This window comes from Ovis canadensis, chromosome 10 (genome assembly GCF_042477335.2).
Source record: "Ovis canadensis isolate MfBH-ARS-UI-01 breed Bighorn chromosome 10, ARS-UI_OviCan_v2, whole genome shotgun sequence".
Classification (NCBI taxonomy): Eukaryota; Metazoa; Chordata; class Mammalia; order Artiodactyla; family Bovidae; genus Ovis; species Ovis canadensis.
The window spans coordinates 88416588-88442999 of NC_091254.1; the positions used below are offsets into that span (position 1 = coordinate 88416588).

Consider the following 26412-nt stretch of genomic DNA (forward strand, 5'->3'; position numbering starts at 1 on the left):
CCTCTTTTGACAAATCTGTAGACTTAGGTTGTGGTTTAGTTGCTCAGTCATGTCCAGCTCTTTGCAACCCCATGGACTATAGCCCACCAGGCTCCTCTGTCCATGGGATTCTCCAGGCAAGAATACTGGAGTGGGTTGCCATTTCCTTCTCCAGGGAATCTTCCCAACACAGGGATCAAACCCACGTCTCCTGCATCTCCTGCACGGGCAGGTGGATTCTTTATCGCTGAGCCACTAAGGGAGCCCTAGGCTTAGGTTGGAATTTCTATTATTTGAAAGTTAATAAATATATGTACTCTACAGAGTCATTGCCTATAAACACACATGCTACAGCAGGTGTTAGACCAGGCCATACTCTGAGCAAGCCTGTAGGCAATTCACTTACTTCATAGGTAAGCTAGTCATTAAAAGTGATTGTTGTAGGGTTGTTCCCCAAACCCTAATAAACCTTGGGTGAGGTTATTAAGCTTCCTCAGAATCCAGACATGTCCACTGCAAAAAATAAAAATCAAAACCTACCCCAAATTAATGTACACAATGGTTTGTCTTTGAAGAAATAAGGTGTTATAAGAATGACAAACTGTCACATCTAAGAAACATCAATTCTACAAAGCTAGGTTGGCAATCTTCTTATAGACAACAACATCACAGTCAGAGATAAAACTTTATAAGGGAGTTTTCTCCATGAATCAATCAGAATTCTTCAAAAATATTTTGGCTAGCAATCATAGTTTCATGTGGATCCCTGGCAGCTCAGCTGATAAAAGAATCTGACTGCAAAGTGAGACACCTGGGTTGGGAAGATTCCCTGGAAGAGGGCATGGCAACCCCTCCAGTATTCTTGTCTGGCAGGCTACAGTCCACGAGGTTACAAAGAGTCAGGCACAACTGAGCACCTAAGCACAGCACCCAAGCCTTGGCCCACAGATTCTGGACACAGTGGTCTAGACTCTAAATGTACAGCTGAGGTTTATCATTCACTCAAAAGCAAATGTTTCAAGACTTTCAAAGACTAGAACCTAAACAGAATAGTCAACAGGACATTAAATCCCCTAAATAAATACTATGAGCAGCCAGAAGTGTAGTCATCTCTATGTACTCGATGTGGAACCTTCTCTCTCCAAATGTGTCTTCTTGAGGCAGAAATGAATTGTTATTTTCTTCACTGTCACCTTTAGCCCAATGCATTGGACACAGTAGGATCTCAACAGAAGTGCCCTTTGATTGGATCACTCCTATTCCCTCAGCCTTTGGCAGCTCCAATGAAGGCAGGTTGGGGGTATTATCCATTCATTGAGTGAAGTGAAAGTGTTAGTTGCTCAGTCCTGTCCCACTCTTTGCGGCCCCATGGACTATAATCCACCAGGCTCCTCTGTCCATGGAATTCTCCAGGCAAGAATACTGGAGTGGGTTATCATTTCCTTCTCCAGGGGATCTTCCCAACCCAGGGATCAAACCCGGGTCTCCCTCACTGCAGTCAGATACTTTACCGTCTGAGCCACCGGGGAAGCCTTCAGGAGAGAGGGTAGCCATTCCCTTCTCCAGGGGATCTTCCTGACCCAGGAATAGAACCTGCATCTCCTGCATCGCAGGCGGATTCTGAGTCACCTAGGAAGCCCAGTATCTATGGATTAGTGAACTTCAAACTGAAACCAGGTCTCTGAGCTCTTAAGGACTGGTGTGACCCAAACACTTATTGAAAGATCACTACAAGCCAGTCTTTCTTTAGGAAAGGGGATGTGGTCTTAATTTACCCCAGCCACTGAAAGAATGACATCACCGACTCAGTGGACAAGAGTTTAAGCTCCGGGAGTTGGTGATGGACAGGGAAACCTAGTGTGCTGCAGTCCATGGGGTCGCAAAGAGTAGGACACGACTCAGCGACTGACCTGAACTGATTGAAAGAAATGTGACCCCCAAACAAGGTGGGGGGGAGAAGAGGGGGAGGAAAGTGTGCTACGTGGCAATCTCAGGACAACGGGCTAGGGGAGGAGGGTAGGCCTGGCGGCAGGGCCCGGAGCTGAGTAACCCCTCTTCCGGACAAGCCCAGGGCATGCGTCACCGGTGAGCGTGGCGGGAGGAAGGGGCGGCCTGAGTCACAGCCCCGGGGAAGACCAGAAGGTCTGACTGACGGAGGGATCTGTGGAGCTAGGGGTGGAATGGAAGTAGGAGGTGGATTTTGAAACTCATTCCCTCCTTCTGGGGGCGTGGGGGGGGGCGCCGGAGGGAGTGGGGGGTCTAACCTAGGGTCCCAGAGGCTGGGGGCGCTGCTGGGGTCGCAGGGAGGGGCTGGCGGACAGCAAGGGGAGGAGACCCGCCCGCCTGCGGCGCCGAAATCTCCCGCGCTCTGGAGCTAGCCCCTCCTCCCCAGCCGGGTCTCACGCCCCCTCGCAGCCCGGCAGGCTGGCCCACCGGCTCCTCCCGCTTTCCCCGCGACACAGCCGCGACCACAGCTGGGCCGCCAAGGCCCCACCCCCGCCCCCGCCCCCGCCCCGCCGCGCGCCCAGCCAGGCAGCCGGCCGCGCGCCGCCAGTGACGGCGCTACAGGGTGCGTGGCCAATCGGCACTGCCCCCGAGGAGGCGGCCTCGGCTCCGCCCCCCCACCGGCGTCCAGGACCAATGGGGCGCTGGCGCCGGCGGCCGCGGCGGGGGTGAGGGGTCACGAGGCCCCGCGCCGTCCTCCCCTTTCCCCTTTGCCCCGCCCTTTCCAGCCCGCTCCGCCCCCCGCCCCCCTCCTCAGTCCCGCGCCGAGGCTGGTGCCGGTCCCCGCGCTGGGCCCGCCCCCGCCCCTCCCGCCGGCCCGCCAGCGCGCCTCACGGCTCGTGTCTCCCCTCCCTCCTTCTCTCTCTCACGCCTAGCGCAATGGCGGCGGCCGCGGCGGAGCAGCAACAGTTCTACCTGCTCCTGGGAAACCTGCTCAGCCCCGACAATGTGGTCCGGAAACAGGCAGAGGTAACCGAGCGCGCCGCCCCCGACTGTCGGCGCCCTGGGTCGGCGCGCCGACCCTGCCCCCCGACGCCGCCCGCCCGGGCCTCGGTTGGTCCGCCTTGGCGGCGGCAGCGCAGGCCAGGCCGGGCCGGGCCGGGCCGGGCCGGGCGGGCGGCGGCCGCGCAGCCCACGTGTGAGGCGGCCCGCGGCTCCCTGCGGTGCCCCCAGGCCCTTCCGGCCCTTGCAGCCGCGGCGCCCGGCGCCAGTTAGCTCCCCGCCGCAGGTCGCACACACGTGCGGCCGCTGCTGACACGCTGCCCCCGCCCAGATGGGGAAGCCGGGCGGCGGGGAGGGATGTGGGGTGTGGGGCGGGCCCCTCGTCTCCCCTCGCCCCTTTCCCGCTTTTCTCCGGCTGGGAGCCTCCCCCGCCCTTTCAGCTGCGGTCTCCACCCTGCCCAAGCCCTTTGGTCCCCCCCAAACCCTGGCTGCTCCCTGAATCATCACCCCTGCTTTTCTTCTCCTGTCCCTCAACTCTTCATACCACCGTCCGTCCCTCCCTTCCCCGACCCCTCCTACTGAATAGTGTGCCTCGTCGTCTTCCACCTATTTCCATTTCGTCCTCTTTCTCAGTCTAGTTCCTAATATCAGACGCCGGATTTCCATTTCTCTCCCCCGCCCCCCGGCCCCCGCACAAGTTTTTGCGAAGTTGCCTTTAGGATTTCTTTCTAAGCAGCCTGCACCTTAGTTTGCTCATCCTTCAGATAAGTTTTCTTTGGTCTCTAGAGACTAATGGGATATCCTTGGACTTCCGTTGTCTATCTGGGCTAGTGCCACATGTTTAAGGCTTTTTTAAATTTCACCCAATCTAATCTGAATTTCTCTTTTTTTTAACCACCTTATTGGCTCCTGACCTCCAAAATGTGGAGCTGTGGATAAAGTTTCAAGAGACAGTATTTGAAATGTATCTGCAAGTTCATTTATCAGGTAGCGGTAAGGCACACTTGTTTCTGTAGAAGACTGTTGTTCGAATGTGTTGAGATGCGATTTGAGACACGTCAAGGGAAAGGCAGAAACTTTCCAGTTTCTGTGAAGTGCATTATCAGATCCTATCCTCAGACTTGATTACATATGGAATTGTCACCACGTGATTGAAGATTTTTATAAGATTCAGTGAAGGAAAAGAAAAAAATTCAATGAGGGATGTTCAGCCAGATAGTCTTATAGAGCAAACATTTATTTTTACATAGCTAATGAAATCCTTTTCAGGACTCACGAGATTTTATAGTTTTTTTAAAATCACAGCATCGTTCTTACTTTAAATAGAGGATCTGCTGGTTACACTTAGTGGTTTTGTGATCTGTGAGGTAAATACTCTGAAAGTTCAGTGCTGTGTGAAAAGCACTTTAAAGTATGATTAACTTTGTCCTAATGCTGTCGATTCATTTATTATACACGTAATACATACTCAGGGTAAAAAATTCAAATTGCAAATAGTTTTTTATCCCATTCCCCAAAAGTAACCAGTTTTAAGTGGTGTATGCATCTTCCTTGCAAAATATTACATGTATATATGTATACATTTATTTTTACACTAGTGGGTTTATAATATACATACATCCTGTTGCCCAACTTGGAATTTTTTACTCAGTATATTTCACATTGCCCTATTAGAGGGTTTTGTTTTGTTTTTTAAAGCAGCTATGCATGCCTTTACTCAACCAACCTCCTATGAATGAACGTTGAAGTTTCTAGTGTCCTGCTGCTAAAAACAGTGCTGTACATAGGAGTACGTGTATACTATCTTTTCAGACTTTTGCCAGGTTTATTTGTATAATACTTAAAAGTTGTCTTTTCCTTAGAAGTGATGTGCATTTGTTAGTTGCATCACTTTGCACTGACACCAGTGGGATGTGATGAGCCTATAAAAACGTTTTAATGCTGTCTGCTAACTCTAGAGGTAATTCTTCACCAAAATAAGTTCTTAATCCCAACCCATAATAGAAATTTCCATGTGTTGCAAAGCAGAACAGCATTGTAATTAGTAAGCTAGTTTAATTCTCCCTCTTCCCTCCAGTTGCTTAAGTCTCTATTGTCAAGCCTAGTGGGGAATCTCTCTTCTATTGAACTAAATACCAATGTCTGGTTCAGCTTGAATTCCAATTGGTGCCTGTTGTAAATCTTTTATCTCTCCCATCACTTTGGGGATAGTTAGCAGCATTCAGCACATTTTCTCATCAAGAACAATTGAAAATAAGTACTGTTACGCTCTCAGTCTCTTTATTCTTAGTGAAAACATTCAGATACTATATTTTCCCTTTCATTGTCTATCCTGGAACTGTGTTAACATGTAAAGTAAGTACTATAATATGCAATTTTCTTAATTTGACAGAAAAGGTAAATGAGAGGAAGCTCCCTGGCACCATATAATATAGCACTAAACTCGTCTATAGATAGAGCTTCTTTCCTAAGCAAAATATTTGAAACAGAAATGGCTGCATGAAATGATACCTTAATACCACCTTCTTCTCTTTTTTGCCTTACAAAGTGAACCTTTTATAACTAATCAAACTAAATAAAATTGAATATTACAGTTGTATCCTGGAAGCCATTGGGCTTCCCCAGTGGTTCAGCAGGTAAACAATCCACCTGCAGTGCAGGAGACACTGGATGCAGTGCAGTTTGATCCCTGGATGGGGAAGATCCCCTGGATTAAGAAATGGTAACCCACTCCAGTATTCTAGCCTGAAAAATTCCTTGGACAGAGGAGCCTGGCAAGCTGGAATCCATGGGGTCCCAAAGAGTCGGACATTACTGAAGCAACTGAGCGCACACACCACAGCAAATACAGAATTTTTTCTTAACTAAAGAATTGGCAAGGGCTCAGTAAGTATTTGTGTAATTTACTCAGTCAAAATAAAAATACTTAGTTGACGCATAAATACCAAACTGTTGACTAAGGTGACTTATTTCGACTCCAAATATGAAGTCAAGTACATTTAAAAACTTACTGTTAATATATTATTGAAATCATTGAATGGCTTCAGAACTTTTAAAAGATAAAGCTTTTTACATTGTACAAAGCATTTGGTAGGCTTTATTTCTATTAAATCTTCAAGGATTTTTCTCTTAGCTTTACAAAAAAATGTTTCTGGTATTTGAAGAAATGATTTGAATGCCCCTAAGTCCCAAAATTCAGTAATTAACAGAATAAGTTGAATGTCCATGGCATTCATGACTGGACATTTTTCTATGACATAAGCTTGAGTATTTCACTAATCATATATGCATGGATTTTATATTTGCAGTTGTTTCCAATGACTTATATTCTTTGTTGATTCTAGTACGACACTTGGTTGATGAGATTTGAAGGAGGGCAACATACTAAAAATTTTACCTGAACCAGAGTGTTCATTAGATAAAAGTTGTTTGTCCTCTCTTTACATTTCCATATACAAGGTAAGTGAAAGTGTTAGTTGCTCAGTTGTGTCTGACTCTTTAGGACCCCATGGGCTGTAGCCCACCAGTCTCATCTGTTCATGGGATTTCCCAGGCAAGAATACTGGAGTGGGTTGCCATTTCCTTCTCCAGGGGATCTTCCTGACCCAAGTGTTGAACCCAGGTCTCCCACATTGCAGGTAGATTCTTTACCATCTGAGTCCACCAGGGAAGCCCATATACAACGTAGGCTTGCCATAAATACGTATGTAATGAGTGAGATGAGTGCATATTAGCGTTTCTCCTTTGGGAGGGTTAGATGAGGTCTGCTTTACATTGTGTGATTGTTTTTGATGGTATCAAATGGAATTGAACTTTTATTATGGTGACACTGCTCACATTTCATTGAACCTGCCCGGGCTGGTGCTAGGAATATTCTTAGAAAAATTCCTTGTATTTGCTGTACTCTAACCTGCTCTGTGCTGGGAATACAACCAAAAAGTGATACCATTTCTATCTTTGTGGAACTCCATCTACTTAGGCTAAGAAAAAGTTAATTCTTTTGCGTTCACGGCTGTGTTCTTGCTGCCAAACTATCCTGACAATGTTGTGGTATAAATGTAATAATATTAGATCTGGATTGCCACACTGAAACATATCAAATGGGGAGAACTCTCTTGCAAGAGTCAGGGGTCACACTAAACTCTCATCTAGTTGACTTAATTTGTTATGGAATAGAGTTTAATAAGTTTTCTGAGCATGGTATCTTAGTGAAGAATATTTTTTTCCCCAGAACTTGATTTAGACCACTGAAAAGTTAAATGTTTATAGCATCTACAGGGCAACAGGGGCTAAGCTAGTACAAGGAACAAAAAGACATTTTTATTGTACTGTGAGAGTTTGTTTAAATGAAAATACCTTTACATGAATTACCTCATTTCTGGATAAATTCAGACCCTCTTCTCGGCTCAGCTGTGAATGCTTTTGGTCACAGTTTTCAGCAGTGTTATGTTCGTACATGTTTATGTACTAGAAAGGAACTTGAGGTTATCAGAAGATTTTGTATTGTCTTTTCCTCAAAATGTGTTCTTTCCCCAAATTCAGATATTGAGAAGTTTGAAAACTAAATAACACTGGTTGTTTAGGACAGTCGGGCTCCAGAGGTGAAACCCAGAGAGAGCATTCAGTGTCAGGGAGATTTGGGGTATGGTTAGCCTCAGAAGACCAGAGTTCTTTCCACTATTTACTGTCTGTGATATTAAGCCAGTTGTTTAACTTCTGAGCCTTTATTTCCTTATCTGTCAATATCCCAGGGCACCACAGAGCACTAGACAAATGGGAGATGTGGATTCAGAGAAGCCCAGTTTTCCTTTGCTTGTCTTCATCACTTCTGACTAGAAGGAAACTAGGTAAATTATAGGGCACAGTAGCTGTCAGAGTGTAGGCCAGCTCTTTGAATTTAGCCTGCTGAGAAATTAATGTGTTATCTACATGTTATGCCCTTAAAGTGGATAGATGAGAATATTTACTAAGAGACTTCTCAGGGAAAACAATTCCAAGTGTACTTAAAAGAATGATTTCTTTCCCACATTATTTGCGTGCACATGAATCTGTTTGTTGTTCAGTCGCTAAGTCATGTCCAACTCTATGCAACCCCGTGAATTGCAGCCCACCAGGCTTCTCTGTCCATGGGGATTTCCCAGGCAAGAATACTGGAGTGGGTTGCTGTTTCCTTCTGTAAGGGATTTTTCCAGCCCAGGGATTGAACCTGCATCTCCCACATTAGCGGGTGGATTCTTTACCACTGAGCCACCAGGGAGGTCCACATGAATCTATACCTCTCTTCAGTTTACTTTTGTAGGTATCATATACTTAGGTCTTACATTTTGATCCACTCTAACAATCTACCTTTCAATTGGTGTCAGGTTTTGTTTTATTTTTAACTGTTTTAACAGTTTGCTCTCATTATTTATGTGATTAATGGAAAAGGGAAGAAGTGTCCTGAGTTACAAAACCTAGATATCTAGATCTATTAAAGTGATATTAAAGAAATGATACTAAGTTTTCTGGCTAACTTTCTCCTGACCTTTTATTTATGTATGTAAAATGATGTCAGTATAATCCTTGCCTGAAAGAAAATGTAGCATAGAGAAGTTGAATACTTGCCCTTTCTCTGACTTGCTTCATCTGAGCTTGTTTCTCTGGTGGTTATAAGTGGTAATTTGAACCAGTTCTGCATCATCTGATCAAAACAATGTTGACAAAATAAGCAGTTTTCCATTATGGAGGAGGATATGGAGTGAGCACTTAACTTGGCAGCCTGGTAGCCCGTCACATTGATCAAGGTTTTGGTTCTCTTAGGCCTTGAGTTTTTGTTTTGTTTTTTTCCTTTTAATTAATTAATTTATTTTAATGGGAGGCTAATTACTTTATAGTATTGGAGTGGTTTTTGCCATACATTGACATGAATCAGCCATGGGTGTACATGTGTCCCCCATCTGAATACCCCCCAACCCCCCTACCCCCCACCCCACCCCAGGCCTTGAGTTTTATTAATCAGAGGAGCCTAAGATCCTGTACATCAGAAAAGTCTATTTAAGAAGGGTGGAAAGGATCTTAATTAAGTCACTTATTTAATATTTTCCCTTTCCTGGCCTGTCCAAAGTATGTTCTGTCACAGGAGAAAACTTCCACCAGACCTAGATTGGTGGACTCATCATGCATGAATCTTTGCTGCTCTTCTTGTCATTTCCTTTCACTGGTATACTCATGAAGTTTTCTAACATGATATTCGAATCTTTGATGTTTTTTATGTAGGAAACCTATGAGAATATCCCAGGCCAGTCGAAGATCACATTCCTTTTACAAGCCATCAGAAATACAGCAGCTGCTGAGGAGGTACTTCTTTAATACCTGAGAAATGTGCCTTTTTTTTTTTTTTTTTAACAAGTTGGGTATTAGATGGTGGTCAGAGTGAGTAATGCGAACTGTTTACTGTGTAGACGTTACCAGAACTCTGAACTTAATTTGTTGTGAAAAGCTACTTGGAATGATAATTTTTTAAATACTCTCTTTCAAGGGTGAGAATTTCTTTTTTTCCATGTAAGATGGTGTATCTCAAATGTTTTCGAATTAATGGTTCTTAAATAATTACAGATTAGACTTCCCTGGTGGCTCAGACGGTAAAGCGTCTATCTACAATGCGGGAGACCCGGGTTCGATCCCTGGGTCGGGAAGATCTGCTGGAGAAGGAAATGGCAATCCACTCCAGTACTATTGCCTGGAAAATCCCATGGACAGAGGAGCCTGGTAGGCTACAGTCCGTGGGGTCGCAAAGAGTCGGACATGACTGAGAAATAATTACATAGAAATTATTAAATTCAAGTGATTTTTTTAATAGCTATAAAAATTTTTCTTCCTAGGAACAGTTCATTCCAAAGGAGGAAGTTGAGTTCAGTGTTCTAATGTGTTGCCAAATGAAAAAATACTTTTTGTCTTTGAAGTTTTTATGCTTAAGCTATCTCTGGATGGTGAAGAATTTGTGCTACAGATGCGTAAGAACAAGGACACACTTTGTTAGAATCATTTAAAAATCATGGTTTTTAGCAAATTACCTAGCTTCTGTACTAAATTAAAATTTATAGTTTGTGACTCCTCTTCTATTTGTTTAACAGACAAGTTTATCTTCTCAAAAGTAATATCCTTGTATATAATGAATGTTCATTGAATAGCCTCCCTCATGGAAAAGGCATCAAAATACCCAAGTCTAGAAAACTTACTCCAAGTAAAAAACATTGCGTTAGAATTTTGTAAAGTGATAACTTTATTGCTAGCAGTCAGTCACATTAGATGTAAAATACTTCTTCTAACACATGATAGAAATGAAGTCATACTCATCTTCTTATAGTGTTATACCTGCCTTCTAGTAGGTCAGTTTAAGCTGGCAATTTAGTGCTTTCCAGTAACACTTAGGAAACACTATAAATGTGCCTCAGTTTTTTTAAAACAGGTGATAAAAGACACTTCTTCACCTTTGTAACATACTGTTTTTTCTTTAATTCAAAATAAATGTCAAATGTGAGGAACAAACATAGAAGTAACTTAAATCCCTAAAATAGTTGGCTCTTTTAATTCTTGAAGATCGATGCAGGTTAGCTGTTTTCAAGCCAAGAATAATATGAAAATTATTGAATTTTATCTTTAAAAACCTATTTTGAACCCTCTTTAGATCTTATTTTGATTTATGAACTAGCCTCAGAACCTTCATAAGTCAGTGTATGTGTGAGAAGAATTGCACTAATTTTAGCCATTGTTTAACCTCTCTGAGGGGCTTCCCGGTAGCTCGGACGGTAAAGAATCCGCCTGCGGTGCAGGAGATGTGGGTTCAGTCCCTGCATTGGGAAGATCCCTTGGTGAAGGGAATGGCTACCCACTCCAGTATTTTTGCCTGGATAATCCCCATGGACAGAGGAGCCTGGCGGGCTACAGTCCATGGGGTCGGAAAGAATTGGACATGACTAAGCAATTAAGCACTTCGTAGCAACCTCTCTGAATCCTTTGTAGAGCATAAATTAAATTTTTCTCTCTGCCAGAAGTGATTCAAGTAAGATTCAGATGATGGAAAAAGTGGCAGATTTTATTTTTATTACTTTTTGTTGTCACAGTATCAAAATAGTTACAGTGATCCATGAGTACCTGCAGTCCAGAAAAAAAGAACATGAAAAATCCAGTTTAATATTTTCAGTGGTTTATTGACTTATTATGATAAAATTTTTAAATGGCATTTGTTTCAGCTTTCTTTTAATAATCTGAAGTACTGTTATGTAGGAAATGCCAAATTTAAATACATTTTACAGATTTGAAAATGAGTTAGTAATACACATGCTGAGATTAGTTAGTACTTTTTAGGTGTGGGGAACTTGTAATATTTATTTGCATGAAAAATATAAAGACAAATGGGTTTGATAGCATTTTATGTAAGAGGCTAATGAAAGGGTAATAATGAAAGGGTAAGATAGGCCAGGCTGGGAGCATAGGATTAAATAGGAAAGGTACTTTATATACTGGAATGAGAGCCAGATAGAGACATAAGAAAAGACTTATTATAGGGTTTCTGACTTATATAAGATTTGCTTTTCTCCAAAGAGAATATTAAAAATAGAAATTAAAGACAGGTTCATCATTACCAAGATTGAAAGTATAATATGCTCAGGACTTTTCCTCAGCTATAAACAAATAGCTTTGTGTGGCATTTTCTATACAAAAGACTAATGTGATTAGAAAGATTTTTATATTTTTTATGTATTTTACCTTTTTTTTAAAAAACAAAATGCTTTTGAAGTGAACTATAAAAATAGAATAGTGAAATATATCAATGGCAGAGTGTAGTTTGTTGGAAATTTTTTCTCCAGTAAGACACCGGGTCATTAACAATGTTATCTATTTATAGGCTAGACAAATGGCTGCCGTTCTCCTAAGACGTCTTTTGTCCTCTGCATTTGATGAAGTCTATCCAGCTCTTCCCACTGATGTTCAGACTGCCATCAAGAGTGAGCTACTGATGATTATTCAAATGGAAACACAGTCTAGCATGAGGAAAAAAATTTGTGACATTGCTGCTGAACTGGCCAGGAATTTAATAGGTGTGTATGCAAATACAGTTATCATTATGTTCCAGAAGAAAGTGAGTACATTTTTTTGTTTGTTTCAGTGGAATCTTAGAGGACGAGTCACAAGTACTTGACTATCGTTTATTCTGTTCGAAATGAGAGTAATTGTGGATTTTTAATTTAAAACCAAACATTACAGATATAATTCTTATCTCTTGATCTTCAAAACCATTTCTCTCTAGAGAAATAATTTTCTAGTTTACTTTACAATTGTCAGTTTTACCTTCCCCTTAATCTATAGTTTTGAAAGCATCCTCTAACTTAACAAACCTGGCAATAGAAGTGGAGATCATGGGCTCCAGGTGATGTTGTGCTGTTACATCTGTGTTTATAAAGTAAGCACATGTGCTTATTATACTGCTATAGTTTGTTATTCAGTTCCACAAAATAGTTTTAGAAATTAAGTTAAAACATTTGAAAATGCATTTTATCAGCAGCCAGAACTTTTTCTGATCACACTTAAAACATTAGTAGTATAATCGGATATGCTGTTACTTTTTTTTTTTTGACAGAATCATCGTAAGCTCTGTTCACTTAGGTGGTATTTTTTAAAGGTTGAAAAGAATAATTCACTAAGATAAGGCTAACTTGGAGAATATTTTTAGTTGTGCTTAGTAAATTATGACATGACTTTTAATCTCCTTTCCTGGTGGCTCAGTGGTAAAGAATCCACCTGCAATGCAGGAGATACAGGTTTGATCCCTGGGTCAGATCAGAAAGATCCCCTGGAGAAGGAAATGGTAACCCACTCCAGTATTCTTACTTGGGAAATTCCATGGGCATGGCAGTCTGGCGGGCTACAGTACATAAGGTCACAGAGAAGTCAGAGACGCCCAAGCAGCTAAACCACCGCCACCAGTAACGCAGATGTTCAACTTACTGACACAACCAGTTCTTAAAAATTAATGGGAAATGTGTTAAGTTTTTAAGTAAGTTCTAAACCCACAGAAACCTGAATTTTTAAGTAACGTGGGAAGTTCTGTTTTCAAGTTTTTTGCAGATGACATTTTTGAGTTAGGAGTTAAATCACTCCCAACTCAAAATCCCTTAATAATGGAAAAAGTGCTCTCTCCATAAATTTTTTTGTCATCCCACTTCTCCTTTCAGAGAAGTTCAGCAAATATGGGGGCAATTTTTTAAAAAGAAAAAATGCGTAACTTGTCTATATTCTCTGTAACTCCTAAGTTCTTTGTGACAGTAAAACCAACAAGTCTAAACTGGTTCAGTAGATTTTTGTGGTTCATTTTTATCGCAAGGTATCACAAAAATCTGTGTTTTGAAATCTGTTTAAAATGTCAACACATTGATAACATCCTGTAGCACTTAAAACTGCAAAGCGTGAGCAGTGCTCTGGGATTCCCATTCTGCAGTTTGTAAGTAATAAGTGTTTTGGTTTTAAGACTTGTTATCAGATATTAACTTTGTCTACTTTTTAACCTAATCTTTAATAGCAATAAGTGTGAAAGATTCAACTAGTCACATAGTCAAAGTGTGCTTTCTTTTCTCCAAATCACTCTCCTGAGAAATAACCACCACTAATACCTGTGCTTCTGTAACCCAGATTTACACTATTGTTTTTTACTAGATTATTATGCCATTTTATGGTTGAAGGAGTTGATTTCATTAAAATGTTTGTAAAAACAGAGCAAGTGACACTTTCTATAGCCACATATTTTGAATGAGGCTTATGAAATGAATTCACCATCAATATTTTGAAGTTTAATTTACACACCTTATGCCTGGATTTCTTTACTTTTAGATGAGGATGGCAACAACCAATGGCCTGAAGGTTTGAAGTTCCTTTTTGACTCCGTCAGCTCTCAAAACATGGGACTGCGGGAAGCTGCCCTTCATATTTTCTGGTATATACATTGGTCTGATACGTTTGGGAAAATTTAATGTTATGAGTGCCCAAAGTGCATTTTAGTTGATTGTTTTACTCTAGTTTAACTTTTTAGCCTTAAATAATGCCTCTAGATAACCTTTGTGCTTTTGTTGGAAGCAAAATTGGAAAGAACAAAGCTTTCCATTTGATATTATGGATCTTTTTGTTACACAAGGAGTCTCTGCAATTTTTATTCCTTTCCTTTGTCCTTTATGATTCTGAAAAAGTTTCTGGGACAGTTTCTTCTTCAAGAGATTAACAGTACCAACTGTAACTTTTAGAAAGCCATTCTCATATTAGCATCTGAAAGAAAAGAACAAAAATGGTGGTGAACCCCCACTGTCTTGGTCTGTGGCCAAGCTTTATAAAAATGTATTATTTTAATTACCTGATTTATAAGCAGATGATCTAAGTTTAGGATTAAATGATTGTCTGCATTTAAAAAGTTTGGCCTACTCTACAGTTCTGCATTTAGAATGATAATATATAATTGAATTTGTAACTTACCAAGATCATATACTTTTTTTTTTTTTAAACGAGATCTACCTTGAACCTCTAAAGAAGGGTAGATAGTACACCAATTTCTACTTCAGTTGTCAAATGTATCTTCTTTCTATCAAAGGTCCAAACTGGAGAATTAAGTAAAGGTATTCAGTTTAATTATTTACCAAATTTAAAATAGAGCAGAATGTGGACTGCCTGGATACCAAGGCTGGAACCAGCTTGTGAGCGTGGTTAGTGTCGTTACCCCTGAACACCAGTGCTTGCTCTTGTCCCGTCTTGCACTCCAGATCAGCTTCCTGCTGAGACAGAGAGCAGTAAGGGTAAAGCAGAGACCTGGGCAGGTGTGCGCCTGAGTCCCCAATTCTCCCAGTCTGATCTCCTCTGCTCCATTTGTTTCTGTTCACCCTAGCCCAGAGTAGAATTGCTTGGAGGTCGGATAGTTGATGTTCAGCCTTAGGGATTAATGTAAGCTATTGAGTCATGTAAATAAACATAGAATTAGATGTTCTAACTGACACCTTACTAAGATATAACATAGTTTTCAGAGGATGTTTTCTATCATTTTTTCAGGAACTTCCCAGGAATTTTTGGGAATCAGCAGCAGCACTATTTAGACGTCATCAAACGGATGTTAGTTCAGTGCATGCAAGATCAGGAACATCCGTCGGTGAGTAGATTTCCATTCCATTAATATTAACATAATTTAATATAGCATCTAACTTGTGAAAGAATCTGTATGTGTTTGGAGATTGTCTTGGCTTTTATACTTGAAAATATAAATACTGCTTTTACTGATAAAGAAAATTTCATCTTGTGGAAGGAAACTTAAATTTGCACATCTATCAAAAGTGGTCTCATATTTGGCATTTGTCCTGTCTTCATTTTAGATCCGAACATTATCTGCTCGAGCTACCGCTGCGTTTATACTTGCCAACGAGCATAATGTTGCTCTGTTCAAGCATTTTGCAGACTTGTTACCCGGTTTCTTACAGGTAAGAAAATAGTTTAGGTGATAATTATATCCTTAACTAGTTTTCTGTTGCTTAAATTCTCATCAGAGTTCTGTATTGCATTCATTTATTCATTAAATATTTATTGCCTGCTGTATACCAACTAAGGATACAGCAGTGAACAAAACATGCACATTTCTTAATATTTTTTGCCTTTGATGTACCTTGGGTCTCTTCATTTCAAATTTTTTCTTTAAGGCAAATGATAATCAACATATGCTTATTATTGAGTATATAATCACAGTAGGTTATTTCTATTAGAACAACCAAATAACCTATGAAATGCTCATTTTACAGAAGGAGAAGCTAAGGAGGAGACAAGAAACTTGCCCAAGGTCACAGTGTTGAGGGGTGCATGCTGGAGTTGTGCATAGTTGAAACCCAGATTGGACCAGAGTCTTTACTGTTAAATACAGGGCTTGTGACAGTTTGTATCACAAAGTAATTTTATAGTTAAACATTACTGGAATCCAAGGATAAATTATTATTTTAAGGACATCTGCGCCAGTGAGAAAGTAAAATAAACTTGGGGAAGTTAGAGTAATTGGTTTCAACCTTGTCAGACATCAAACCTCCTTTTATAACAAGTATTTTATAATTTTCCATATTCACTCTTAAAATGAAATGCATTTATGTGCGTACAGCTCATGTATGCATGTAAGTTTTTAAAGTATCAATGTATGGTTGTAAGTGGATACAAAGGAAAAAGAGAAAGTAATCTCTAGTAAAATGACATGCTTTTCCACATATAAATGCTAGGGCCTGACCCAACAAAGACATAGGAGACTAGGTGATTTCTACATGGTCTATACGAATGCAGTAGCTAAAAATGTGGACTGATAGAGATCGTTGGCCGTTTGAACACCATGATTTCTGTTACTGTTGGTGTTTTGAACTGGTGATTTCCAGAAAAGGTACAGTTCAGGATGAAACAAAATACGTGTTCCTTCGTTTGTACAGTATCTGCATTTTAGGGAAGAAATATATCATAGTACATTAAAACCAGGCAAAAGGGAATTTGTGAGTTAGGGTCTAGGTTGAGACCATTATAAATGAGTTTTTTATGTATGTGTGTGACATAATCATGTAAAGATGCACAATAAGGTCAAATGAATTCCTCGTAAGCATTTGTGTCACAGGTGTGGGACCTCTAGTAGCCCAGCTTTTCCATGTCCTCAATCTTGTGACAACCAAAAAAACAGCTCCTGAGAGAGAGTGCCCTGTTGAGGGCCAGATTAGAGAGGGTTTAGGGAAACTGAAATGGCAACCCACTCCAATATTCTTGCCTGGAGAATCCCAGGGACGGCAGAGCCTGGTGGACTGCCATCTCTGGGGTCGCACAGAGTTGGACATGACTGAAGCGACTTAGCGGTAGCAGCAGCAGGGAATCTGAAACTAAAAAGTTCATATGTGATGGAGTTGCTGCCAGGACTTTGTAGAAACTGTTTTTCCCGTGATACTAAGCTGAAAATATAGTTTAGTCAATGACAAAACATTAGCTGATGAAACATTCTATTGTTTTATATTACTGACACATCTTGACTTACTATTTAATTTCATATTTTTCTTGTCTGAATTTAGAGTAAGTTAAAATGTTAGAACTTCTAGGAGTTATGGCTGTGATATAGGCAAAGGTAGATACAGAATGCTACATTAAAATTCCACAGTGACTGAACTTATCATTAAAGAGAAATACAGTAATATTGAACACTTTAAATATATCATGGGATCTAGTATTTACTATCTGTATGAATATTGGAAGGACAGAGAAAAGGAGATTCCTTCTGGTTATGAAAACACTTCCTTGCCAGTCTTAAGTTTTGTTGTGGTTATTGGAGATTGACTGGTTTTAATTTTGACTTCGGTTTAAATCTTTATATTATACGTTTCTAGTTAACATTAGACTAGAGGAAAATGTGTACGTAGTTGTAGGTAGAACATCTGCGTGATATTGATTGCAAAGTTATTTATTGAAAAACATTACGCTAGTGTTTCTCTGTTGTCCTTGCCTCTTGATATTCTGGCTAGTGAGGCATCATAAAGTGACTGTTGAACACAGACTTTTTTTTTTTTTTAATCTATTTCATGTTTTCTAGGCTGTAAATGACTCCTGCTACCAGAATGATGATTCAGTCCTAAAATCCCTTGTTGAGATTGCAGACACGGTTCCAAAGTATTTACGTCCTCATCTGGAAGCCACTTTACAGCTGAGTCTAAAGGTAAATTAAATACTGCAGTGAATGTTCTGTTTCTTGTTTTTAATGAATCAACTACTAAATGTGTACAAATATATCTTCTTTGTAGTTGTGTGGAGACACTGGTCTCAATAACATGCAGCGCCAGCTTGCCCTGGAAGTAATCGTGACCCTTTCTGAGACTGCAGCTGCTATGTTAAGAAAACATACCAATATTGTTGCACAGACAAGTAAGTCAAAAGTCTAAATAGTTTTTTTTTTAAGGTGGCAAAATTGTCAGATAGGTTTGCTGAAAGTTGTGCAAGGCCACAGATTTATTGGAAGAGTGAATGTCCTTTCTAACTCAGGTGAATCCATGAAAATGCAGCAATACATTCTTAACTGCATAGGCCCGACACGATGGCCATGCTCCAGCACCCTGAAACCTCAGCATAGCAAACATGGTTTGTCATACTTGGAAGTAAACCAAAAGATGTGTAAGACCTCTGGGGAAAATTGGGTGACACATTAAAAGACTAATAAGAGAACCCAGTGTCAATACCCTTCAAATTAACCTAAATATTCAGTATAATTTCATCCAAAAATTAGAATTGGTCATGATAAGATAGAGTCTAATGTAGGGCCTGGAGTAGCCAAGACAGTTTTGATGACTAAAGTGCAGGTCTTGCCTGTCAGCTGTGAAGATTTAGTTTGTTGATGGTGCAGCTATAGACAGATGAATCAGATGGGACAGAGTGGCCAGGAGCAGATCCACTCACGTGGAAACAAACTGATAGTTCAATAGTTTGCACGACTGGTTGTTTCTATTGGAAAAACATATTCAAACCTCAATTTTCAGTTGATTAGACATGAAATAATACAGATACATTTTACACGTAAAGCTTAATAGTAGAAAGTGATATTTTTTTTAAGACAGTCAAAACCATAAGTGCAAAACATAGCTCAATTTGTACTAAAACAGTTTTTTGACCAACCAAATACACCATAAGTGAGATCAAAAGATAAGCCAGACTGGAAGAAAGTAGTTGAGTGCACACATCAACAGTTCTGGTGTGTGGAAAACAGTGGTTGGAAACAGGAAGTTCACAAAAGCTATAGCTGTTGAACACTGCTCAGTCTCAATAAACACAAGTGTAATTAATTGTGGAACACCAGTTGTCAGAGTGTGACAGTGTCCAGTGTTGGTTGATGAAGGGTGTGGAGCAGAGAGGACTCACAGGAGACTTCACACCTGTGACATAAGATTGGCCTCCTTTTGAACTTCCCATAGGAATTAAGTTTATGGTGCCACTATGGAGAGCATTTGAGTGGGTTCTAGTAATAAAGATACTTGTAACAGTTTCAAGTACAGAAACAGAGAGGAAAGATTGATTTGTCAAGGGTTGTATAGCCTGGTTGTACAGACTGGGTTTAATATATGTTCTCTTCCTTTTCCCAATGCCCTGAACTTGCTCTTGTCAAGGAGATAACGTGTATCTTATCAAAGCACCTTTTGTCGTGTCCACCGACAGGTTGATGTGTTTATGTAATGGAATGCTGTGAAGTAATTCAAGTGAATCCATGTGTCTTGAGAAAAAAGCAAGTTGCCAAAGGGTATATGTACCATTTATTATATAGAAAATAAAACCTTTGAATACTACCATATGTTATACATAGATAGAGAAAACTGTAGTTCAAGTGTAAAAAAGAAAAAAAGTTTGGTAATGAGAAACATTGATTTTATTATGGTCTTACTTCTGATGAGGGAGGAAGAAAACATAACAGGACTTGGAAATTTTGACTTTTCTCCTTAATGTTTACTTCTTAAAAAAGAACAAAAGCTAAAACCAGGGAGATGAAAAAGGTGAAAATAGAACAAGCCACATGTGGGGAGCACAGGCAGAATAGTTTTTTGCTTTACTCTTAGTATGTCCTTTGTGTTTTACCTCTTAAAATTCTTGTTGGTGACATTGACAAAATCACAGCGTCGTGGTCTTTGGGTATGCTGCTGCTGCTCCTAAGTCACTTCAGTTCAGTTCAGTTCAGTCGCTCAGTCGTGTCTGACTCTTTGTGACCCCATGAACTGCAGCATGCCAGGCCTCCCTGTCCATCACCAACCCCCAGAGTTCACTCAGACTCACATCCATCGAGTCAGTGATGCCATCCAGCCATCTCATCCTCGGTCGTCCCCTTCTCCTCCTGCCCCCAATCCCTCCCAGCATCAGAGTCCTTTCCAATGAGTCAGCTCATTGCATCGTGTCCAACTTTTTGTGACCCCATAGATGGCAGCCCACCAGGCTCCCTCATCCCTGGGATTCTCCAGGCAAGAACACTGGAATGGGTTGCCATTTCCTTCTCCAATGCATGAAAGTGAAAAGTGAAAGTGAAGTCGCTCAGTCGGGTCTGACTCTTCGCGACCCCATGGACTGCAGCCTACCAGGCTCCTCTGCCCATGGGATTTTCCAGGCAAGAGTACTAGAGTGGGGTGCCATTGCCTTCTCTGCTTTGGGTATGAAGTAGTTCTTTTCTTTTAGTTCCGCAGATGTTAGCCATGATGGTTGACCTTGAAGAGGATGAGGACTGGGCAAATGCGGATGAACTGGAAGATGATGACTTTGATAGGTAATCACACACCCCGAACGCTGTACAAAGCTTCCCGGGTCGGGCAGAGCGAGGCCAGGTGGCGGTGAGAGCTTAGGGTTACAGGGTCTGTCTCGACCCCACGTGGTGGTCTACAAACTGAGGTTAAGCTTTTAAATTTGAAACATGGGACATTTCTCCATTTTGTGTTTTCCTGTATCAAATTTTGTAGATATTTATTTTTAGTGAAGGTGGCTATCTTTTCTACCCTGTCTTACTCTAAACTGTTCATCATGTCAAGAATTTTTTAAGAGTATCTTCTGAAATAGATATGAAGGAGCTCTGTTGTGGTAAATACCTTTGTATATGTGTAGACCTTAACTTATAATAGTTGTTTCAGCAAATTCCTTGTGTTTTCCTCATGTAATGCAGTTTAACTGTAGAATGGAAAAGGGGCAGTGATGGTGAGATGTAGACACTGGATGACAGTAACACTGAAATTACTATTTGACTTATTTTGACTCAGTAGGTGCCCGTGAGTACAGATTCCTGTGGAAAAGTCCCCAAAATGTATACTCACTGTGAAATAGTGAAAATGGCCCCTTAAACACGGATGAAACATAGCACTTCAGAGCTGCCATTTTAATTGATCCTTTCAGTGGCTTAAAGGTTTAGTATCATATTTGAAGTGCAGAAATGGAGAGGAAAGATTGAGTGATTTGTCCAGGGTTTATGGCCAGTTAGTAGACTGGACTTAAAACCAGTTCTCTCACTCTTCCCAGGACATCAAACTGCCTAACCTCCTTTTCTTAAAAAGAACTGAAACTATTTCCCTGAAAGATTGGTAGTCAGCGTAAGCTACTTTTACAGATATAATTAAAGACATTTGACTTCAAAAATATATGGTGTATTTTTGAAGCTTGATCCTGTCATTAAAAATGACTGACTTTTGGCCTGAATACCCTATAGAAGTTAATGAAGATAATCCTTGACTGCTGCTGCTGCTGCTAAGTCGCATCAGTCGTGTCCAACTCTGTGACGCCATAGACGGCAGCCCACCAGGCTCCCCCGTCCCTGGGATTCTCCAGGCAAGAACACTGGAGTGGGCTGCCATTTCCTTCTCCAATCCTTGACTGGAAACACCTAAATAGGGCTGAAGAGGAGACAGGGCTCCGATCAAGTTTCCTTGTCCTGGTTCATTTACTGTGATGTGTTGCTACCTGGCTTTTAATTTGCCCTGTAAAAGGCACTAAGGTGTATGTGGTGTTAAGAAGCTATTTTTATCTGAACTAGATGAGTAAGATTTTATCTCTGAGTAAGTAGGACATAAATACATTTTCAAGGTCAAGCTAAGTCTTAAGAGCCTGTTTTCAAGGTCATAGTGTCGTCTTTCTGATCTTGCCTTCACAAAGCAGTTAGAGGTCATGTACCTGGCAACTGCTGATCTTGAGGTTCTAAAACAATAAATGTGCAAAGGTGTTAATGTCCAAATTCCTTCAGTTTTCAGTGAAAAAACTGTAATTGAGTTTCACTTACACATAATATTCTGTGGGGCAGATTGCATCCCTTTAAAAGATGAATAAGCTTCCAGTTGAGAGAAAATCACATACAGGCTCAGCACCCTTTTCTGTTTTCTGTGTTCTGATAAGTTTGAAGACTGTATTTCCAGGAAATGTGATTCAGAGGCTCTCCTAAACACTGCTGATCCCTCTGAGTCTTCAGAGTGTCAGAAGCTAAGTTTTAACCAGTGAGTGGGGACAGAGGGAAGTCGTGAAAGATCAGATTCAGACATAAGACTTTTAAACTATTGATGAGGCATGATAAAAATTTTACCCACCTCCGCCTCCTGCCACTTTTTAAATTCTAGGGTTTTTTAACCCCAAACTTCACCACATACGTTAGAAAAGACTGCTCGAGCTATTCTTCTTCAGTCTCAGTTTAGAAACATGTCCATGTAGCGTCCTGTTCTTACGTGCTTCCATATGTCCGTTACATTGTTCTCTGTGTAGCAATGCGGTTGCTGGTGAGAGTGCTCTAGACCGGATGGCTTGTGGACTCGGGGGAAAGCTCGTCCTGCCGATGATCAAAGAACACATTATGCAGATGCTTCAGAACCGTAAGCTGTTGCCTCTTTGAAATGCTGGGACAGTGGAGCTTGGCTTAGACTGCGTCTAAAAGTCAGTCTTTGCCTTTTTATATTCTCTGTTTAACCTACTTCTCATATTGATAAAATACTACTTAGTCATCTTTAGAAGCACTCAGTCTTAACGGTAAAGAATGTTTTTTCCTCGATACTGCAGCTATTGCCCTACTCTCCCTCCTCAGAATTATTAGCTTCAGTATATTGGAAAAAGTTTTTAATTCTAGGAAAAACTGAGTTTTACTCCCTAGTCAGAAATACCTAAGTTCAAATTTAATGCACCAGTATTTGCAATGTTTATGAAATATTAGTATATTTGGTTTAGTTTTCCTTCATCTAATATCTTTTGTTTTAAAAAAATAAAAAGCCTTGTACAAATCAGAGGAGAGCCATGTCAATATTTGTTTTTATAATTTAACAAATACTTGGTCACTAACCTTGAACCAGGTTTTTCAATAAGAAAAATTGTCATTTTTGTGTTTTATATTACCAAGTTACTGTGCTTGACATATTTTTAAAAGTTCAAATCCGAAATGTATAAACTGAAAGGCCCTTAACTGAGATTCGGAGTTGCTCACTGTTAACAGTTCTGAGACTTGAGTGTCTGTCCTCCTTATGCACATAGGCAGCTGTGTTTAGTGTGAATAAAGCGCCTAGACCCCATGCTTCCGGTAGCTTCTGCCCCACAGCGTATCCTGTCACCACATGATAACCTCCCATTCATTTAACAGCCACACAGCATTGCACAGTTCCCCATTAGACCGTATAGTTTTGTTGGTAACAAATAATGCCACTGCATACACTCTTACAGAAGTCCTGGCTTACCTGTATTAACATGTATGTTTGTAGCATACATTGCAGGAGACAGACTTGAGGGTCCAGGCTTTGATTCTGGGTCTTAATAACAGCTTCATACCAGCCCTTATGTTTTTTATTATGTAGGTCCTCCTTATGCTATAAAGCTCTTACGTATTCTAAGAGGGCATTGTCCAAAACCATTGTTTCTTTAGGATGATGGTGATTTTATGTCTGGGTCTTGAACAATAGGTTCGCCTTTTATTACTCCTAAATTTTGAAGGATTTTTCCCCAAACAGAGACAGCATCACAGGCTGGTCAGCCTATAAGAGCTAGTAGATAGAGTCTAGCTTTTCCATTTTGAAGATGAAGAACGTAAAGGCCAGAGATGTGAAAGTTTGCAGAGTCACCCAGTTGCCAGTGTCTCACACTGCTTAGTGCCAGTCTTCACACATACTGTGGACCTGCTAGCTGGCTGCAGAAGGCTTCGCGTGTATTACAGTGAACTTGCATGTATTCACAGTAAGGCAGTGAACTCTCAGTAAGGCTTTGCTGTTGTTAAATGTGTGGCTTGGAGCAAGTCTGGACCTTTGATTTCCTTGTTTGTGGAGAAAAATAGGGTCTTCCTGTGGAATTAGGGGCCAAAAGTATATTTAGTGTTAATACTACATGTGAGAAGGAAATGGCAACCCACTCCAGTATTCTTGCCTTGAAAATCCCATGGACAGAGGAGACTGGTGGGCTGCAGTCCATGGGGTCACCAAGAGTCGGGCATGACTGAGCAACTAATACTTCACTACACGTGAAAAGAGTGTAAAAAATGACAAACAATACTTTTTCTCTAGTAACTTAACATCTCAGTCAGTTCAGTTCAGTCACTCAGTCGTTTCCAACTCTTTGCAACCCCATGAACCGCAGCACGCCAGGCCTCCCTGTCCATCACCAACTCCGGGAATTCACCCAAAGTCATGTCCATTGAGTCGGTGATGCCATCCAACCGTCTCATCCTCTGTTGTCCCCTTCTCCTCCAGCCCTCAATCTTTCCCAGCATTAGGGTCTTCTCCAGTGAGTCAGCTCTTCGCATCAGGTGGCCAAGGTATTGGAGTTTCAGCTTCAACATCAGTCCTTCCAATGAACACCCAGGACTGAGTTCCTTTAGGATGGACTGGTTGGATCTCCTTGCAGTCCAAGGGACTCTCAAGAGTCTTCTCCAACACCACAGTTCAAAAGCATCAACTTAACATCTATCCCACTGTAATTTAAATTTTTTTTTTAAATTTATTTTCTTTATGGCTGTGCTGGGTCTTCACTACTGTGTGGGCCTTTCTCTGGTTTCAGAGAGTGGGGTCTGCTCTCTGGTTGTCAAGCACAGACTCTAGGATGCTTGGGCTCAACAGTTGTGGCTCCCAGGCTGCAGGGCACAAGCTAAATAGTTGTGGCACAGGCTTAGTTGCTCTGCAACACGTGGTATCTTCCCGGATCGGGGATTGAACCCATGTCTCCCCATTGGCAGACAGAGCCACGGAGCCACCAGGGAAGCCCTTGTTTTTTTTTCTAGCATTGATAAACAGCATTTTTTTTTAAAATCTTAAAATTCAAAGCAGAAAGACCATTTCACATCCCAATACCATCCCATCACATTTGCTGAATATACTTCTAGGAACTCTGCCCATTGAGAATATATGAGACATAACTTTTTTAAATGTCCAAACCAAAGATAGGCATCTTTCTATTTCAGTATTTGTTGCATTAAAGTTTTTATTCTTTAGTATTTATTTTTGTTCGAGTTACTGGCATAACAATATTATTGGTCTCAGATGTATAGCATAGTGATTTAGTATTTGTATACATTGCAAAGTGACCACCACAGTATAAGTCTAGATTAGTATCTGATGTTGGTTTCTTAAGATTCTTATTCCTCAGTTAAGAATAAATTCTGGCTTAATAGTATATTGATACCTGAAATACATTTAAAGCATGTATCTATTTCTGCTTTATTGACTATGCCAAAACCTTTGACTGTGTCGATCACAATAAACTGGGAAATTCTGAAAGAGATGGGAATACCAGACCACTTGACCTGCCTCTTGAGAAACTTGTATGTAGGTCAGGAAGCAACAGTTAGAACTGGACATGGAACCACAGACGGGTTCCAAATAGGAAAAGGAGTACGTCAAGGCTGAATATTGTCACCCTGCTTATTTAACTTCTATGCAGAGTACATCATGAGAAACACTGGGCTGGAAGAAGCACAAGCTGGAATCAAGATTGCCGGGAGAAAATCAGTAACCTCAGATATGCAGATAACACCACCCTTAAGCCAGAAAGTGAAGAACAAAAGAGCCTCTTGATGAAAGTGAAAGAGGAGAGTGAAAAAGTTGGCTTAAAGCTCAACATTCAGAAAACTAAGATCATGGCATCTGGTCCCATCACTTCATGGGAAATAGATGGAGAGACAGTAGACACAGTATCAGACTTTATTTTTCTGCACTCCAAAATCACTGCAGATGGTGATTGCAGCCATGAAGTTAAAAGATACTTGCTCCTTGGAAGGAAAGTTATGACCAACCTAGATAGCATATTCAAAAGCAGAGACATTACTTTGTCAACAAAGGTCTATCTAATCAAGGCTATGGTTTTTCCAGTGATCATGTATGGATGTGAGAGTTGGACTGTGAAGAAAGCTGAGCGCAGGAGAATTGATGCTTTTGAACTGTGGTGTTGGAGAAGACTCTTGAGAGTCCCTTGGACTGCAAGGAGATCAACTAGTCCATCTTGGGAGATCAGTCCTGGGTGTTCGTTGGAGGGACTGATGTTGAAGCTGAAAGTCCAATATTTTAGCCACCTGATGCGAAGGGCTGACTCATTGGAAAAGACTCTGATGCTGGGAAGGATTGAGGGCAGGAGGATGTCCTTCTCGAGACAGCAGAGGATGAGATCGTTGGGTGGCATCACCGACTTGATGGACATGGGTTTGGGTGGACTCCGGGAGTTGGTGATGGACAGGGAGGCCTGGCGTGCTGCGATTCATGGGGTCGCAAAGAATTGGACATGACTAAGTGAATTGAACTGATAAAATAATATCATAAATAATAAAGTTTTAATGTTTAGCAAATAATTTAGCAGTTTTTTTTTTTTTTTTTTTTTTTTTCAGAAAAATTAGTTACAACAGACATCTTTACATGAGTTTTGGGGTCCCCAAAGGGAAGAATTAAGTCTTATCTCTAATTTAGGATTTTCTTTTATAACTTAGTGTTAGCTCTTACACCAGCAGTTCTCAAACTTTATAAT

General features: G+C 40.8%; 1 protein-coding gene across 5 annotated transcripts in view; it reads left to right on the forward strand.

The window, feature by feature from the left end:
• IPO5 (importin 5) overlaps positions 1-26412 on the forward strand; it is a 59078-nt gene that overhangs the window by 15077 nt on the left and 17589 nt on the right. The window contains exons 1-11 of one of the 5 annotated variants that reach the window (XM_069602407.1): positions 1816-1925; positions 2859-2952; positions 9181-9261; positions 11813-12005; positions 13792-13894; positions 14992-15088; positions 15309-15413; positions 17528-17650; positions 17736-17856; positions 20140-20227; positions 22195-22301. In XM_069602407.1, coding sequence (XP_069458508.1) covers positions 2863-2952; positions 9181-9261; positions 11813-12005; positions 13792-13894; positions 14992-15088; positions 15309-15413; positions 17528-17650; positions 17736-17856; positions 20140-20227; positions 22195-22301 — 1108 coding nt within the window. In that variant the 5' untranslated portion in view covers positions 1816-1925; positions 2859-2862. Of the gene's footprint in view, positions 1-1815; positions 1926-1962; positions 2173-2621; positions 2953-9180; positions 9262-11812; positions 12006-13791; positions 13895-14991; positions 15089-15308; positions 15414-17527; positions 17651-17735; positions 17857-20139; positions 20228-22194; positions 22302-26412 lie in introns of those variants that run through there. The other 4 variants (XM_069602404.1, XM_069602406.1, XM_069602403.1 and 1 more) reach the window with 4 other exon arrangements.